Source organism: Pomacea canaliculata, linkage group LG9, assembly GCF_003073045.1.
Source record: "Pomacea canaliculata isolate SZHN2017 linkage group LG9, ASM307304v1, whole genome shotgun sequence".
In the NCBI taxonomy this organism is placed as follows: Eukaryota; Metazoa; Mollusca; class Gastropoda; order Architaenioglossa; family Ampullariidae; genus Pomacea; species Pomacea canaliculata.
Window position 1 is genome coordinate 22,212,862 of NC_037598.1, and position 18,191 is coordinate 22,231,052.

General features: G+C 39.7%; 1 protein-coding gene and 1 long non-coding RNA gene across 2 annotated transcripts; both read right to left on the reverse strand.

The window, feature by feature from the left end:
* Positions 1 to 2,942: 2,942 nt before the first annotated feature.
* LOC112572240 lies at positions 2,943 to 5,285 on the reverse strand. The gene is made up of 2 exons (XR_003100960.1): positions 5,158 to 5,285; positions 2,943 to 3,038 (listed from the first exon to the last, which is right to left on the reverse strand). It is a non-coding gene; the product is annotated as an uncharacterized LOC112572240 (long non-coding RNA).
* Positions 5,286 to 8,181: 2,896 nt separating this feature from the next.
* LOC112571703 lies at positions 8,182 to 17,993 on the reverse strand. The gene is made up of 4 exons (XM_025250922.1): positions 17,609 to 17,993; positions 13,674 to 13,823; positions 12,911 to 13,052; positions 8,182 to 11,571 (listed from the first exon to the last, which is right to left on the reverse strand). The coding sequence occupies exons 2-4, from the start codon at positions 13,809 to 13,811 to the stop codon at positions 11,408 to 11,410; spliced, it is 444 nt and encodes a 147-aa protein (XP_025106707.1). The 5' UTR covers positions 13,812 to 13,823; positions 17,609 to 17,993; the 3' UTR covers positions 8,182 to 11,407.
* Between the last annotated feature and the right edge of the window lie 198 nt (positions 17,994 to 18,191).

The following is an 18,191-nucleotide window of genomic DNA, read 5'->3' on the forward strand; positions in this document are numbered from 1 at the left end:
AGTCTTTTCCTAGGATGCAGTGAGACTGTAAAAAGACTGACAACAGCTGGCCAGGTAGGAAAAGAGGTTCCCAACGAACACTTTAAATAACCACAATTTGTCTTCACAGATTTCCTTAAACAAACACTCCTGTGAAACACTTTTAAGCAGGCTAAAATGAATGATGCATGTGATGAGACAATTAAAGAAATCCATCCTGTAACAACAAAGGAACAATGTTGACTTAAGGACATTAAAATTCTGACATCTTGAAAGGAGAGATTCAAAACAATAGAAATCTTTGTTTGAAAGAATTACCCAGTTTAGATAAAATGTCAAATTTTTGCAAGAAATTTTTTATCTGAAGTTGCAACTAGACAACATTCTACTACTCTGTAAACGTAATAAAGACACTTGGCAGAGACCAAACTAAAAAATGGTTTGAAATCCAAACACTGCCACAGTGCACAGAAAGCCATGCCAGCATGAGTGAACACATAAACCCTACTTTCAAATGGCCCAATATTTATGATTAAGATATAACCAGTAAAATTAGCCTTTTACTTATAAGGCCAAGGAAAATATGGTTGGTTAGTTAAATGCCTCATATAACAAGGCCAGCAAGCCAAAAACTGTCCCACATAGGCAAAAAAAAGTTGCCTTGCTAAAGCCATCAGAATACAAAAAAGTCACATAATCCACAGCATGTGCATGCACACGCACACATACAAAGTACTAAATATAAATGTAGGAGGCTGTGCAGGATCTTTGAGTCTGCAGACATAATGCTGCCTACAGTTGACTTTCTACACAAGACGTTTAAGATCATCTGTATGTGAATACCAAATGAACTCTCATTGATGGAATCAGGGTGGACAAAATTGGTCGCAAGAGAAAGAGGAGAAAAAAAAATTGCATTGCACCTAATAAATTAGTTTATACTTCTATAGTCCTTGCTTACAAAAATGTACAGTTCAGGAAACCTTTAATGTTTGACATACTAATTACATTGGATGGCTTATCAGATATCTAAGAAATATTTATTACCTTTGGTGGTTTAATCAGACTTTACTGAACCCTTGGCTTCACGGACCCTTTGGTGTTTTTGAAGGAGGCAGGTTTAGGGTGTAGAGTTGGTAGGTTCCTCCCACTGGACTCCTTTGCAGAGTTCTGTACACAAATGCAGATCAATCCCCAACTTTAAACAAATATTCTTTTCATAAATTTGGCATCGATTGGTTATTATATTGCGTGAAGTGTAGTTTCCCAAATTATTAAAACTTGGTTTATTGGTAAATCTGTCATTACATAAACTGAGGCTAAACTGTTTACAAACAAAAAAATGCTAAATTGCTACCAAATAGCTGACACAAGTGCCCATGTACAAACAGGAGTGATGTGTCTAACATACAAACCACAAAGTATATTTCAAATACGAGTATTAAAAAGGAGATTTGAACGTTCTTTTAAATATGGGCTGCTATTGAAAAAAACAACTGATATTTTACAATCTAAGCAGAAAGATTGTCAAACATTATACAGGGCTTCTGCTTACGCAAAACATTGCGTACAGTACTCATTAAAAGTTTCGGAGGACCCCTCATGTGTTGTAGTCGGTTTTCGTCAAGGGTCTGCAGGATCCCCTTCAAATTTTGGGGAAGAGCAGGGGAGATATTGGTCGTCGCCCGGCCTTAATTCTCGTGAAATCTGAAGGGGTCCCTGGGGACCCCAAAGGATTCTGCCTTAACAGAAGCCCTGATATACATGCAAATATGCCAGAAGACACATTGCAATAAGAATGCAAAATATTTGTTGTGTAGGCATTTAAAACATAACTGCAGTTATTCTTTAAAAACCCAAAGATCTAAACAGTTCTTCACTGACTTTATAGCAGTGGTAGAAGTCCCTCCCATCACCCTTGATACATACAACATGCACATTTATCACACTTCTCTTTCTCCCAGCTTCTTCAACGCCTTCTTTTTGACTTTCTCCCTTCTGTTGTTCACTGTTTGTCCATTTTCTTTTTGTCTTTCTGTCAGTTCACACACCCCAATTATTACACAGATGGGTTATATCAAACATACACACTAAAAACTCAAAAATGTATGCCAGAATTCTGTACTAGTATTAAGAAGTAAAACTTTAGAGCTAAAAACAAATTATAATTAGCAAATTATTTAATATAAAAATACAGCATGGAAACTTTTCAGAGATAAACGAATGAAACGACAACTGAAATAAACAAAAAAATTTAATCTTTCTGCAAAAAAATACACACTCATACAAACATGGTTTTTTTGAGGTTCATTAATGCTAACCTAAGCAAAAAATGTATTGTGTTCAACTTTTTTTTCATACTAGATATAGATCACAAGATCATGATCAACATAAGCCACTTAAATGAGTGTGGTTAAATTCACGGCCTTTTAGCTTCAGAATTTTACTTAAAGAAAGTTTGCCTTTGCTTTCGAATCATGTGCACATGTCCTTTGTAATAAGCATGGATTATGGAATGGGTGTTTGAGATAACAAACGTCAAGGTTTTCAATTAAGCAATTTATAAAATAAAAAACAAAGGTAAAGCATCAGAAAAGTAAATCTGTTTCTCTCTTCAAATTCTGAAAATGTTTGAGTTTGAGGAACAGCTTTTAATGAACCTTAAAAGTGTACATGGATTTAAAAAGTGTGAGACTTATTAAGTACAAAACATGGTTACAAGAAAAGGGAGCACATAAGACTAACAATATGAAGTACCAAAAGAACCCATGAAGATGAAACTGGGAGAGGAAGGTGTCAAATCTTGCCAAAACTAAAATACTCTCTCCTCCAGAAATGAAATGCAGGTTGGAAGGTGCTAACTGATATTTTTTAAACGTAAGTGAAAAGGCCAAAATCATTGCTCGAGGCACTTAATAAAAAGCATAAAATAAAGCACAATCTGGAGTTTTATGAAAAAGTACCTCAATGGGGGCTTCTTCAACTTTCTCAACTGGTCGCTATTCTTGGAGCATCTTGTTTAAAAGGAATTAGGCACTGGAAAGCACAGGTGTGCGAATCTGTGAAAAAAAAAACCAACAAAAACACTGTCTCTGAAATGTCTTTTTTTTTCCAAAAAGTACTTTGATGGCTTTATATTTAAAACAGGGATGCTGATACAGGACAGGTACCAGCAACATCTCATTAGGAAATTGTGAGAATTGTAAGTATAGGTTTATGTCTTGATACAGATCTTGTCTTCATCTTGTTTCATTAAGCTTATCTCCTTTATTAGATTTAATCTCTAGAAGCCTGCTCACATGTCCAGCAAACTCCACTGGCTATCCAGTTATAAATGAAATTAATCTCTCCACTGCATTGTTAATAAAGAGTACCAATCATTTTCTACAGAATATAGGCTTCCTTTTTTCACGAAAAATAAAATAAAATAAATTTAAAAAAATCACATGCGAATCAAATTTGTTGTGATGTTACTGATAGTCTTGAAACTCATGGCTGAGGTAAGGGATTTATAATGGCAATTGCCATAAATGGAAAGTTTAGTCATGGCATCTACAAAACTTTCAGAATCATAACCAATGTACCTCATCAAAGCTTTCTACTACTGCCAACGAGTCCATATTCTGTATTGAAAATATGTACTTCTGATTAACTCACAATTTAGAAAATGGTGTATTCTGGGTTCTAAATAGTTTTATCTGTAACAGACTAAAGAAGAAAAGTTTTAAAAATTATTCAACACTGTTCATAAACTGTTAAAAGCAAGTGCCTTTGAAATGCTTTGGGATTTTTTTTTAACAAGCATGTTTGTCCTCACTAGACTAGTATCTCAAAGTCAAGACTATTTGCTGCTCTAGCTTACTGTCAGTTGCTGACATCAAGTTAAAATAAAGTAAACCATGTCACAAAAATTATGGAACGATTTTGTCAGATACTGATGGTGAAAGGCAGCCAATTAAGTTAGAAAATCTTTCAATTTCACAAGAAAGTGTACATTTGACATAGGATACAATGACATGCGCTTGCACTAAATTTTTACCTTTTGTTCTGTCTTCTCTATTGTGTCTGTTCAGAATTAGATGTCTTTATTCATTGTTTAATCTAACCTTAGCTCAAACCCTAGATATATCTAAAAAGTTAAATATATGCATACAGACACTAACACTCTAGATTAAATAAAACAATAAAAAATTAACATCAACAAGGGTATACAATTTTTTTAATTACTTAACAAGAATTGAACCTACACTTTGGCAATACCACCACAGGACAGTGGCATAGCTGCAATACCTTACATATTACCTTACAGGCAGACCAAAAGGAAGACAAGCAAAGAAGTTAAGCATGCTTGTTATGCTGTGCTCCATGTATCTGCTTGTCTGTATATGTTCCCCCCCCCCTAAAAAATTTTTAACTTGGTATGTGCGAGTGTCAAACCTATAATAAATTTATGCATCAAGCTTTTCAAAGTATGATGGTTAAACAGCAACAAAAAACCCAGAAAAATATTAATTCAAATTATTCACAGTAAGACAGGCACAAATGACAATTAGGTCATGAAATGACCCGGTTTCATATTACATACCACTGAATTTATATTGCATTTGAATTATGCATATAATGTGAGGATACTGTGGAAAGTATTTTTTTTAAATCCTTCACTTAAATCCACTGCACGTTAGTTTGATACCGTCCACAAAATATAGGCTTAAATGAATCATTAGGTGGTCAATTAAAATCTGTATAACGTTGGATTAACTGCACATTCTTCTTTCAAACTTTTGCTAATTTTTTTGTTAGCCATACCAGCCATTTCCCGTAAAATGTAAATCAATTTAACCGCGTACATTTACGAGGATATTTTTTTGATTTAAAATGTACAAAGCAAATTATTTAACTTTAGTGTGCATTGCTTTTGACTTAGCATCAAATGCACAGCATGTCTCTTCTCCTTTTTTATTCTTCGTTCACTTATATTTAAAACATACCATCGTTCATGCTCGACAGCAATTTGGCGGCATTTTTCCCCCTTCATCGAAAAGTGCTTCAAAAAACTATTTCTTTTGAATCAGTGTATTAAATAAATAAGTCTAATTAAAGAAAAAAAATAATAAAATGTGAAAATGATATTTATACTGACTAAACTATGCTTCAAGCTTATATTATTAATAAACAAACCGAATTTCGGTGCTCTGTAGAAAACCGCCAACAAAGAACCCACGCTAGGAGTACGGCGCGCGCACACGCTGTTCTGCTTCCGGTGGAGAACGCTTCACAAAGCGCTTAACTCCCTTGATGAGTTATCCACGAGAATGTGCCCAAAAATTTCTCCCCTTCTAACAAATCCTGGTCTAATTTTTTTTTAATTCAAGCAACATTTTTTTCGTTGTTTATTATTTTAGAACAATTCATTTTGTTGTTATATTCATCACCATCTAATCCTCCTAATCATTGGCTGTCCGGGGTTCAGCCGATCTTGTCTCGGACACGTGTTTTATTCTCTGCGTGTGGCATCTGTTTACAGGGCTGGCTGCCTTGCCGAGATATAGTTGCTGGTTCGGCGTAAAACACCAGTTCCTCCCCTGACTCCGTCTGATGGAGGTGGAGTGTAACATCTGATGATATTAACACTCGCTAGTGACTTAATTCGCAGCGTTCTCACTCTTTCTCTCTTTTGTCATTGTCGATGGTGTGCCATTCTCTGGATGACATAAGATTTTCTTACAATATGTCCTCTGGCAATTTTTATTTCTCGGGTTTTTGGTTGTTTTTTTTGTGTGTTTTTTTTTTTTTGTTTTGTTTTGTTTTTTTAATCTCAGTCTGCAGGACAGTCTGTGCAAGTAATAATACTCCCATAACAGTTTATGTTATTTCACTGTGTTTAGTTTTTTTTTCAGGGCCCATGCAGTCATTTTGTATAGTACTCCTTTATTGTTATTCGGTTCTAAAAGAGAAATATGCTCTCTTTAAATGTCCTTTTATTGATCTTTAATCTACTATTATTACTGCTTTTGAAGTCACATGTCAGTTTTAAAAAAATTGATCCTAATTTTGTGGTTCAAGGCAGGGCCTTGCGTAGGGGCAGGCAGTCGAGGCATCTTCCTAAGGTGGTGGTGGTGGTGGTTGTTTGTTTAGTAGGAAAGTGCTTCTACCTTGCGGCGACTTCGCACTATGGAAGGGGGAGAGGGAGGGTGAGGAAGCCGAAGTACCCGGAGAAAACCCCGACGCCCAGCCCTGCGAACAGACGTCACATACAGAGAGTGTCCCGAGCCGAGATGAACCCTGAGATACTCACTGCAAGTGTTTTAACTACTACACTACCGGGCGATAGTCGTTAAGGGCCGTGGTGATCGTGATGTCGAGGGCCTGGTTGAAGGTATATGTAAAATGACCACGCAGGAAGCTTGGAGTGGAGCTAAAACGTTTTTACTACTCCAGAGAGCTTTCACTTTATTGTGTGTTCTCGTTTACATGCTGTTCCGACAGCACATCTGGCCTTGTACTTTTCTTATTTTAAAAGCTTCTTGAAAAAGGAAATGGACGATGCTAAATATTTTGTTGTTGTCTAGCAATCAAGACAATGATAGATTTTGCTAAACTGATCATTACAGGCCTTGATCAAACGATTGTCCTTTTGTTTGCTGGGTGTCGGAATGTGGAACTGCCGTTATCTCCACAGGAGATCTCTCAGGAAGGGGGAAAACAGCAGTGACCGCGGGTCGGAATGAGTCCGTTAGTTTAAGGTCATAATGTACCTATATATATATAGCGCGTTCAATTTTAGTGCCACCAAGCCGGACACAGTGAATAGATTGTTCTGGGAAAAATAAATTCGCAGCCCGGCTTGGTGACGCCTATTTCGCCGGTTGCTATAGGTGAAAGGGAGAAAAAAAAAGAGGGTGCAGTGGGCAGTAGAAAGTCGGAGTGACCATCTGTCCATCACGTACCTGTAGCTGTTTAGCTGTTTAGTCGCAAACAGCAGATTCTTGAGGTTGGTGGATATAAATGTTGGTCCCATCATTGGGGGCTGCCTAGCTCTAGATAGTTGTTAGGGTTAGATAGTAGCTGAGCGGTGATGGAAGAGACATGTGATGAAAGGGAGTGTCTGTCCATTTCGCGCACCCATTCCCCGAGGTTCACGACAGTGGTGCTTCACTGGCTAACCAGAGACAGGTATTAAAGGTCTAGAGCAAATGATTTGGTGAAGCTCAGTGCAGGATACTATTTATCCAGACCTGATGCCGCAGTTATGAAGGAGGGAAAGTCTTTGTGCTTAGGCAACGTCTAGAACTGAAGGAAAAATGTCTCGTTTCCGAAGTTATAAAGCGGTATCCAGACCCTCGCATGTGTTGTTTCACACCTGAAGCCGTAGTTATAAAGTAGTGGCAAAGGTGTTGAGGGTAAAGAAATATGAAGCAGTGTTTGCAAGGTCTTGATGTCGATTTATAACGTCTGAAACAAGATTTTTCTTTGATTCCCATATTGCCCTGGGGTAACGACTTACTTTCGCTTCATAACTATGGCCATTGGGTGTTTGTTATTGCCACTGCAAACATTCAATGAATGTTGTTGGTGCGACCCCACTGCTTGGTAAACGCGTGCATGTACAAGAACAGCCATGTATGCACGCAGCGGCGGCGTTAGGGGGTGGCAAATGGGGCGACCGCCCCAGGCCCCGCTCTCGAAGGGGCCCCGCGCTTTAGCCCCGAGGTCATCTTTATGACTTATTGCTAGCTGTGTTAAACAAGTTGTGACAAAAAAATTGACGTTCAGAAAACACTTCTAAGTTCTAATTAAGCAAATTATTGAACCCATGTCTTCATGTTAAACCCGACAATAATAACAAGCAGTTTATTAAGTTATCGTCACCATATTATTTCGCTTTAAGAAAAAACCGCTTCTGTCACAAACGGTTACGAACAATTAAAACACTAAATTCGTGCGTTATTTCGCGAAATTGATCCAGCCTATCTAACTGTATATAAATCAGTGCTTCCGGCATCACATCAATAGGGATGTTGATACACGTACTCCGTTACCCAGGCCCCGCGCGGATGGTCGGCCCCAGGCCCCGCGTGTTCCTAACGGTTCCTAACGCCGCCTCTGTATGCACGTGTATATATATATACACACACCCATTTATATGTAAGCATACATACAAGTAGAAATCAATACCCAGAGAATTTTAGAACAGAACACTCATAACAGCATCTGGCTTCGTTTTATTCGACCATAAATAAGTTATAATGGAATGTTCACCCCAAATGTTTTCTTTCGTTTCCAAAATAAAGGTTTTCTTTTTTTACACAATTGATAAACTAACAACTGTCTTAATATATCGTATAGTAGGTCCCTTAACCAAACCCAGGAGCTAATCATAATAATCTCTTATGAAGGCCCTTCAGACAATATAAAAAATCACTTTATAAGATTCACACAATAAGTTCAGTGCTCACTGATATGAGAATGTGCATTTCTTTTCTGGTTAATCTCGAAATGTGTACACTGGTTATTTGATTACCTGTCGCCTGCAACAACATCAAAAAGTTCACCACCAGGTCAAACACTCAAGTTCAAGTTTGGCTGCACGTGCACATGCATAACTCACTTGATAACTACATCACACCTCCAACACAAAACAGATTCATGGCTTGAGACCTTTAAAATACACACTGATTACTTGATAAACTAAAAATCCAGATCCATAAAACAGAGTAAAATTTAAACAAAACGTGGAGGTGCGAGATAGTCCATTATGAACAAATTTAACTGCAGTTCCAACGTAGATCAATTACCCGATAATTTTGTATTTTAGGTCCGACATCTGGTATCTTCAGAATGTAATCCATCGTTTAATAATTTCCAAATATGATCCAGTTTAGATCGACATCCTCATGTTTGCACTAAACTTAGAACAAAGATATTTTTCAAGTCAATAATTTCCAGTTTGTAGCTAGAGAACTTCATACCTTCAGCTTTACATCTACAAAAATAGCGCCATCTTCATAATCTTACAATATACACTTGTTGACACTTCTTTCATACTGGTTAATAGGAAAATATTTTTTTCTGAAAATGTATAGATTGTTCACATTTCATCACTTCTATGCAGTTTGAAAAAATATAAAGCTTGTGCATGTGCACTTCTGGAATTTCAGAAAAATATTCTTCATTTATAAATTAAATATGGAACATCAAGTTACACATTTGTGCATTATCTCCCTTTTCATGGACTCTCTACGGTCTCTTTCACTGTACACAATCTTACATCGCCTTTTCGTCCATCTGTTTCTTTGTCTAGTAACTTCACGCATTTAATTTGTTTTGGGGAAGTAGGTGAGGGTCCCTCATATTCACTCCCATCATCATCATTATCATCAATGAATTTAAGCAGCTCGATACATGAGTCAGGTTCATATCGTGCTACACAAACACACACAAAAAAAACTAACACTTTTACAAAAATGAAAATTTACAGATAAGTGTTATTGTCATCACATACATTGATACGCATGCCCCGCTCCCTCCTCACACACACACAAATCGTGTTTCTTGGATTGTCGTTTCTACACACAAGGATAGACCCTTGCACATTCACACATTTATTTTCCTCATAACACTGAACATTGAGACCAGCGGTTCTCGCCACTAAAAATAAAAAAAGGTCAGTCGGCGAGCGACTTATTTCTAACTCATTTAAACTTTTTGTAGGATTGTTTAACAAAATAATTTTTTTTTAAAACCTCTTGAATGTAAAAAATGTACAACTATAATCCCGCTACCTTGCTAGAGTTCACGTGGCATGCAACAACTGTCAACAAATCGCTTCTTAGGACAGCTTAGCTTCGTGGACAGCATTGTATAAATAGTACACGGATCATACAAAAGTATCGAGCACATGGTGTATACCGTGTATGAGAAGTGCTGGGCGGAAATGATATGAGTTTGACACCGTGAGTGAGAATGCACAAATGTAATGACAAACACATGAATAGCACAGGGCAACACAGTAAGTTGGACACTTCTCGGGATACTGAATGTCAGACTTCGGGCGTTTAAAACGTAGAAATGTAAGAGAAGAAGAAGATGAAAGAAGAAAGAGGGAAGTAGAAGAAGGCAAATGGCAGCGAACATTGAAAAGATCTATATAGAAAAGAGTTTGTGAAAGTACTGGCGTGGAAAGAAATGCTGTAAAATGTAAAATAAGAATAACGTTCTAAAAATGCATGTAAAATATTGCGAGTAAAAACAGCAGTCCAGGGGGCCTTTCCTAAAATAGAAATAAGTGCATATTTAACATTAATAGGTTATCTTCAATCAGTGTTGCTGTTGCTGTTGAGCCCGCAGCAAGTCTTTTTTTCTAGTATTTATTTAAAGTAAAACATTGTTTCAACAGGTCCTGTTTGTTCTGTCTGCTCATCACACAGCCTATGCTCGGGCCTAACTTCTGCTGAAACCAAAATACCAGAAATATTCGTTGCCTTACGGCAACTAAAGTTCCGATTTGAGGAAGGGGAAAAAAGATTCAACTGCTGGGCTACAGTCGTATAGGATTGACACGATGGAGAAACACCCATGCACTGGCTGGCACTGGCCGAGTTGCAGAACTGTAAGCTCCAAACTGGCTGCTGTTTGTGACTGGCCCAGTGGAATATTTAAAAATTAATAAATGTTGTTATTGTAAGTATATATATGTATAACCTTCCCTGCATGTCGAGCAATAGGTCGAACCAACACTGTTTAAGACAATATCAAGGTCGAATGTCTTGCTATAATCGTCTTGCTCCCGTAGAAATCGATACCAAAATTCAGTCTTTTGCAACAAGCAATGCGCGCAGAGCTCGGTCACATTAAAAAAATTACACAAGAGCGAATAAAATGTATTCTAAATCGGTTTCTAACACACTACAGACTCCTCTTACCAATAATGGATCATTTGTTTCCACAGACGGGGGTTGCCATGTAGGCGACTACCATATAGCTGTTCTATCAATATGATTGAAAGTTACTGTTATTGCTTGCAGAGTAGGAGACACTGCATACGATGTGCAAAACATTTCTAATCAGTGTCGCAGATCTTTTCATGCGTCTGTCAACAACAGACATATCTATTATGTTATAAATACAAAATAAATATAAAACATCTCCCCGTTCTCCATTTTCAAAATTCACAACTCTTTCAGGTGTAGTATCACAGTTATAGTGGATGGATAGACCCCTTCGATATCGGTTAGTTGACCAGCTCTGCCACACCAAGAAGCAATGCTCGAATAATAGTTTTCGAGGGAAGTTAAACTGGACGGCAAGCAAACTGACCAGTGAACGAACATGAAATGACAAGTGCACGATAGACTGTCATAAATATCATCTTCTGCGGCACGACGCCATGTTCAGTGACGTCAACGTAGGTTTTACCGTCACGTGACTGTCATCTGCTGTTGGCGGGAGCGTAGACGCCGAAGAAGAGGCCGAAGGCGAGCGCGTACGTACACAGCCCGGCGATGACACCGCAGATGGCGAAGATGAGGGCTTTCCTCCCATGTCTTCGGGCTTCTTCGATGTCCCCGACCTGCCAAGCGTTATTCGACTTGGCTGTAACAAAACAACATTCAGACTTTCCCTTCAGGAGCAAGAAACTCGTGACATGACTTATTTCTCACTGCATTTCATAAACACATTTCATAGTTATTTTTATTATCACACTAGTAGCAAGTAATTATTTAGTATTGTTTTCAATCAAGCCCTTAATCAACATGATAAAGACGTTCTTCTTATCCAAAGCTTCAATACCCTATTTGATTGTACATATATTCTTCTTAAACTTTCTTATTAAACGAGTGATGATGATAGATGGACTACTGTAGCAACGGTATAAACAATGTCGTGGTCAGGTGACACAATACAACATGTGCCTTTTTTTTTTTTTTGAACGAAAGTTGTGTGGCTATGTCAGCACGTTGCAGACGGTGGATCCACACGTACTTAACGAGCGACTGTGATAGTCAGCATATTAAGTCTTTTAAAGAAAAAAATATTTAGAAGGTTCTAGAAGGGGTAGTGGGCCTGTATAAATACCCGACGCCCACCAGCTCTTCACTATGGAGAAACGGCAGCTACCCAGACGAGCGGGGAGTAGTGGTGTGACTTTTCAACAAGGTTCGGCAACAAATTTCTGTCATTTTTGCATTCGTGGACTTTGTTTTGAAACAATTGTAGCTCAAGCCAAAAAGGATTTTTTTTTTTTAAAAAGACACACGTTAATCTATCTTAACATTATTAAACAGGTGCATCATTTCTTTGGGTAGTCGGAGACGACAGCAATAGTGTCCATAATGTTATGAGCAAAGCCTCGTGCTCTAACATCTAACGGCTGTGGTGACTCCGCGAATACACAGTTTTCTGTCCTCAAGCTCTGGCTGTTTATTTCAGTAAAAACTAAAATCTCTTATGCCTTTGGGATTTATAATTGCAATAAATGACTTTTTTTTACATCTGTCAGTAGCGTGTACTAAAGTTAAGCAGGATTTATAGTTCTTAGCTAACCTGGCGGGAGCCGCTGTTACTTAGCGTGTATGGCAGAGTGAGGTTAATTGTGAAAGTGGGTCAGCAGGTGTGGTTTTGTTTCCTTTGTGTGTGTGTTAGACAGGGCCTTCAGCAGACAGGTGTAGTTTGTCTTCAAGTTGGAACAAAGGAAGGGACATGTCTGGATGAGTGCGAAAGTCAACGTGGTGCGCACGACACCATTCCTGATGCAGGAGAATGTTTTCTTCGTGTTCATGAAATGGCCTGTTAGAGAAACACAAGCTCCATCCGTTTTTAATGCTGAATAGAAATTATGTTATGATTGAAAGCGGATTGACAAATGTTTAAAAGCACATGCGCACTCATACATATGCAGGCACGCACGCAGGTTCGCTCACGATGAACTTACAGCCATAGTGCCAGCCCAGCAGGCCGAAGACAAAGTTACAGAGGAAGATGACGGCACAGGAGGTGTTGACCCAATCTTTGGGTTTCTCTTTCGGGTCTGGTTGCTGGGCAACGATTGGTAGTCCACCTTGAGTGAAGATGACCTGTAGGGGGAAAACAAATGAGCGTAAAGACCAGACCAACAGCACAAATGAAACATTTTTAAACCATCTGCTGAAGTTTGACTGTTTTGAACGCAGGATTGTCACCCAAATAATCCCATAGCAATTTGAGTTGATTGTTTGCGTGTGTGAGAGAATGAGAGAGAGAAAACCTGGTCGATTAATGAGCTTCAATTATCTGTAATAACAGCTCGATGAAAACTGTCCCAAAGTATAAAACACACTTGTGGCACTAATGTGACCATTTTGACCAGCCATATAAGGAGGGGACGAAGAGACTGAAAACGCTAACTGAAAGATGTCATTCATAAGCACTTATGGGATACAAGATGATGGCTGTCTGGCTGGTTGGTTTGGCAGGAAAGTGCTTCCACGTAGAGTTCATTTCGCATTATGGAAGAAGAAGAATGATGGAATGGGAGGAACTGGAAGCACATTTAGAGAACCTCCCCACCCCGCCGCCACGCTGCCCTGCGAACAAGCTCCTTTCTTATCCTTGTTAACCCAGCATAATGTTGAATAAGTGTCCACGACGGGCAAATGTAGGACCAGAAAAAAATAGCCAAACATTGCATGTCCTATAGGAAAAAAAAAGTCACTTACTTTAGCCGTTTCGGCGTCGAATTCTGCTTGACCTTGTTGGCCTTGACCTTTCGCAGGCTGTGAGGTCACCGGTCCGTTTTTGCGTTTCTCAACGTCCACGTACACCGAAGTGTGGTCGATGGTGGCAACTTCCGACATGCTGCCGGCTGCCTAGCGACCAGACAATGAAAAGCAGATCAAGAAATTTGCGGTGACGAGACAGCGCCATCGCGTAACATTAGGAAGACAATAACGTACATGCGCGCGCACACACGCACAGATGATTCAGCATTCAACATTAGCTCAACCCGTGGTAAAGTCATTTCATTTCACATGCTAGTACAACGACTATTTTTTTATTTTTCACACTATCGGAATTACTTTCTTTTTTAATTTCTCTCACGTTCTATTACATGCCGTGCACATAGGCACGCACGAAGACAAAGAGTAGTAGCTCGCTCAACAAGCTATAAGCTACTCAACATATAGACAACCATTCGAGTCAACAATGAAGCTGTCCGTTACACCATCATGAATCATGCCTTGCTCATCAAGCTAAAGTAACCCCATCACAAATTAAAAATGAGTTTTTTCCCTCACGTATTGACATTGTTTTTCTCTGCTTTTGTATTGCTTCCTTTCATGTCATCACCGGTGTCACTGCCGCATCTCCCAACTTTTAATTCAGATTGGTTTTCTTTTCAGAATTTATTATCGACTTTGCGGATGCTCCATCCACCAACTAACAATCGCGTGGATATAGTGATCATCCGTTGTGTCACGCGCACAGACGTAGATAATATTATTACAACACAGACAGCAAAACGCATGCACACCCAGTACAAATATCCGTTGGTGGCATGGGCGTATGTTTTAGTCGAAGTCAACCTCCACAAAACACTGCTCTTCATTTACTCTATATGCTGGCCCCACCTTTCATAAATAAGTGGCTTAACATTTCTGTCCGTCTACATTATGTTGTTATACATCAGCAGCAACCGACAGGTGTGTGTGTGTGAGGGGGGGGGGATGTTATTAGTGCACCACCGTGAATGTTTATGACTGCGACAGTCACAACCGTGGAAGACGTCGCAGCTGTTTCTGTTGGCAAAGACGCATCCTCCAAGGTGACAGCTGACCAGGTCGACCCACATTTTTGTCAGAAACCGTTCGTGCTATGCAGATGTTTGCCTTGTGAGTCAGCCATCGACTTACAGTGGCACCTGTTCGAGATACCTGTCCAGTGTGGCCTACTTAAAAACCGAAATCCTGTGCAAACAGGAATAGTGTTTGGTTACCGTTATCTCGTAACTTTGCACTTAGTACTCATATTACTTCTTCGACTTCGCTTTTTTTTTATTTTTAATTCCCTGTAATGGTTTTCATCAAAGGAATTTGTTATGAGCGAAGTCGGAATCTTCAGCCATACTGTGAGTGTTCCCGATTGCGAAGATCATGACTCATAAACATGAAAACAATCCCCTTTGCGTCTCTCAACAATTCGCTCCTTCTTGCGTGTGTGCTGCGTACATATACTTTGTGTACTGAAAGCAATGATATTTCAATCTATGATAATATATAAGTGAGAATGTGTGCATGAAGGCAATAGTGCGCGTGTGTGAGAATAGGAGTTATCTGTGTGTGCGTGCGCGCGTTTGTGGGAATGAGAGTAAGTCTTCCCGTCTCGTCCTTTGGCAGTGGTATGTGTGGGTGTGTGTGGGTGGGTGTGGTGGACGAGACACCCTAAGCCCCTGGCTCTATTGACCTGTCGGCACAAACACTGATGCGGAGAAGACACTAGCCAACTTGCTCTGCCCTTCTGATAAGGACAGCTATTGTTTACCAGACACTGTGGCTGTCACTGGAATGAAAGTCTAGTTTATACAGTCATAAGTCTACTTTATACTGTCATAACCTGGTTCTGTCTTTGTTGCTCGCTCTTTCTTTACTGTAACTTTCATCTCTATTTCTATTTTTGTATATACATGTAGTGTCATTTTGTTATTGTCAAGTTTTGGTGTTGTACTCACCTGAACAATAAAAAACTATCTGTTTTTAACTGGAATACACATAAACTGTCCCTGCGGGACATGAAACACTGAGTACTAGGCAAAAACAAGCTTTATTTCCAATTTCTAAATAATCCAACCTGCGAGGCACACTTCGAGAGGCAGCTCGATAAGAAAGCACAGCACGTTCACAGCTGCCAAACAGACTCACACATTCATGGTTTAGACAGCTTCATTCGTTTGGACATAGTAACATTTAAAAGTCGCACGACCGAAACAACAAAGGACAGCCTCAGTCTGTTGGTCCTGCACGCAGGTACACAGAACCAGAGGCCCGATGGGAGTTGGACAAAATCGGGCCGCCGAAGAAGAAGTAATGAAAGAAGAAGTAAACAGAGAAAGTTATGGGAGGAAAAATCAAGGTCTATCGTTTTTCAGTTCGTTCCATGCACGGCCCCCCATCAAGACAGGCCTAAGTGGCGAACCTTGTTAATCCCATTGTTCTCCCTGACGACCAGCACCGGTGAACCTGCATAATTGTTCATAAGCCGAAGTAAAAAAAAAAATTTATGAATTGTCAGTTCGCAAAGAGCAAAGGAGGATCCTGACATTTGGCGAAGAGGTTGAAAAAAGTTCATCAGTGATGTCTAAACAATCCATCCGTGGGTAACGAGCTAGGTGAGAGTTCCTAATGACGTCAAGCACATCAAACGGGTGTTAACTGTTTGTCGTCTGACTGACTTGCTTTTTTTAAGCTTAACGCGATGGCCTTCTACTAGCAACAAAAAATAATGAGAAATATTTGTCCTTTACAAAGATCTCTCCTTCCTCAACTGTAATCACGTGCGCGTCGACTCGCACTGTGCGTGGCGGGTGAATGAGGGATGCTTTAGGTCCTGGCACGTGCAACAGCGAGGAGGACAATCAACTCAGGGCAGCAGACACGCTCGAGTGAATTCTTTTAAAGGCAGCGCTAGTGAACGAATTTGTTCGGGTGCAGTTGTACTCGCTTTATTGATCCTGCCGCCTAGAACTCCCACCCCCATAAAACATGGCTCACTCGGTTTGAGCTTTGAGCATGTTGTCTATGCTTACAGTTGGCTCCGTGTTTACATCCGCACCCGGTTCGCGGATATAGGTGTGTCTATGAAACCCACCTGTGCCCACACAGTAATCGTTTGGAACAGGAAGTCACGTCTTATTTAGAGCTAAACCTAGGAGCGACGTAAAAGAAATTGTTTACATGAAGCGAGTAAAGTTTACGGCTCTTGGCAGTGAATAATAATTCCCTTCCTCAGTTACAAGATTACAACCTTACTTTAGTGTTACCATATCATTGCAATGGGATAATTGCATGCGTGCTTTACAATTACAATACCTAAGAATACGGTGATCCGTTACATATTAGCTCTCGTTAGCAGGCCATGTGACCCTCGCCATCACAAGCGCACAGGTCATTCACTCTACACCTCGCGGCTCTTGCCAAGCCTATGTTGACTTTAAGTGATCTAGGTTTATACAACAGGTGACAGCGCACCAAACTCTGTCATTCAATTTCCATTAAGACTAATATTATGTTTGTACTCGTGAATAAACACACTTACCGTCCTCGGTGTGACAAATGTGCTTTATCTTCACTCGGCATTGTTTTAATATTGGTCAATAGTTTGAAATACTCAGAAGTCCAGCAAAGTATAAATGGTGCTTTTCGTTTTTTAAAAATAAAACTGGTTTATTTAACTAACCCAATTAAACCACATATATATCTAAAACAACGTACGTATACTATGACTACATATAGACTTGGTGGCTGGGGTCAACCTGTGCACGCTTTCCGTTTAGTGTGTCGTTCCTTCCAAATATTTTCAGCAGTCGCCAATCGTGTCATGACATCAAACTGTCATTGTACAAGCATGTATGGCGAGTGGGTAGAGAGAAGTCACTTACCTCTTATGGCGAACGACTTGTATATCAGCTGTCGAGTAAAAAATGACTGGAGTTGTGAGGACACCCTTACAGGTAGCACAAAGTGTTAAAAACAAGCGACACCTTTGCACACGGAAACACCTTTGCGGCAGGTGGGCTTTTCCACTCAACTACGTCACGAATCCCCGGACGGAGCATGCGCAGTTGGCGCAGGTAGGCGTGACCAGCTATTTTTAAACAGAATCGGTCAGTTAGGTTTTACCTGTGGCTTGTCGACAAACAACGCGACTTTCTCCAACCTTTCAGGGTAGTGTCGGGTGCCAAGGTGACATAGTAACTTTTATGTGTTGTCCGAATGGAGAAATCTTCTGTTTTTTCCTAAAAATGCTTCTCAACAAAATTAAGTGTCTAGGTGTGACAATGCACGCTGTCAGCTTGCCAAGTGACAAAACAAACGCACGGCAGCACTTTAGGAGAGAACGGGTAACTTCAGTTGGTGTTGTCGGGTTAAGTCAAATGAATGCGGAAGATGGAAATTTTTAGTAACTTAATTTAAACACACGCACACAGACACACGTTGAACAGTGGGAAACCCTGCCCTACT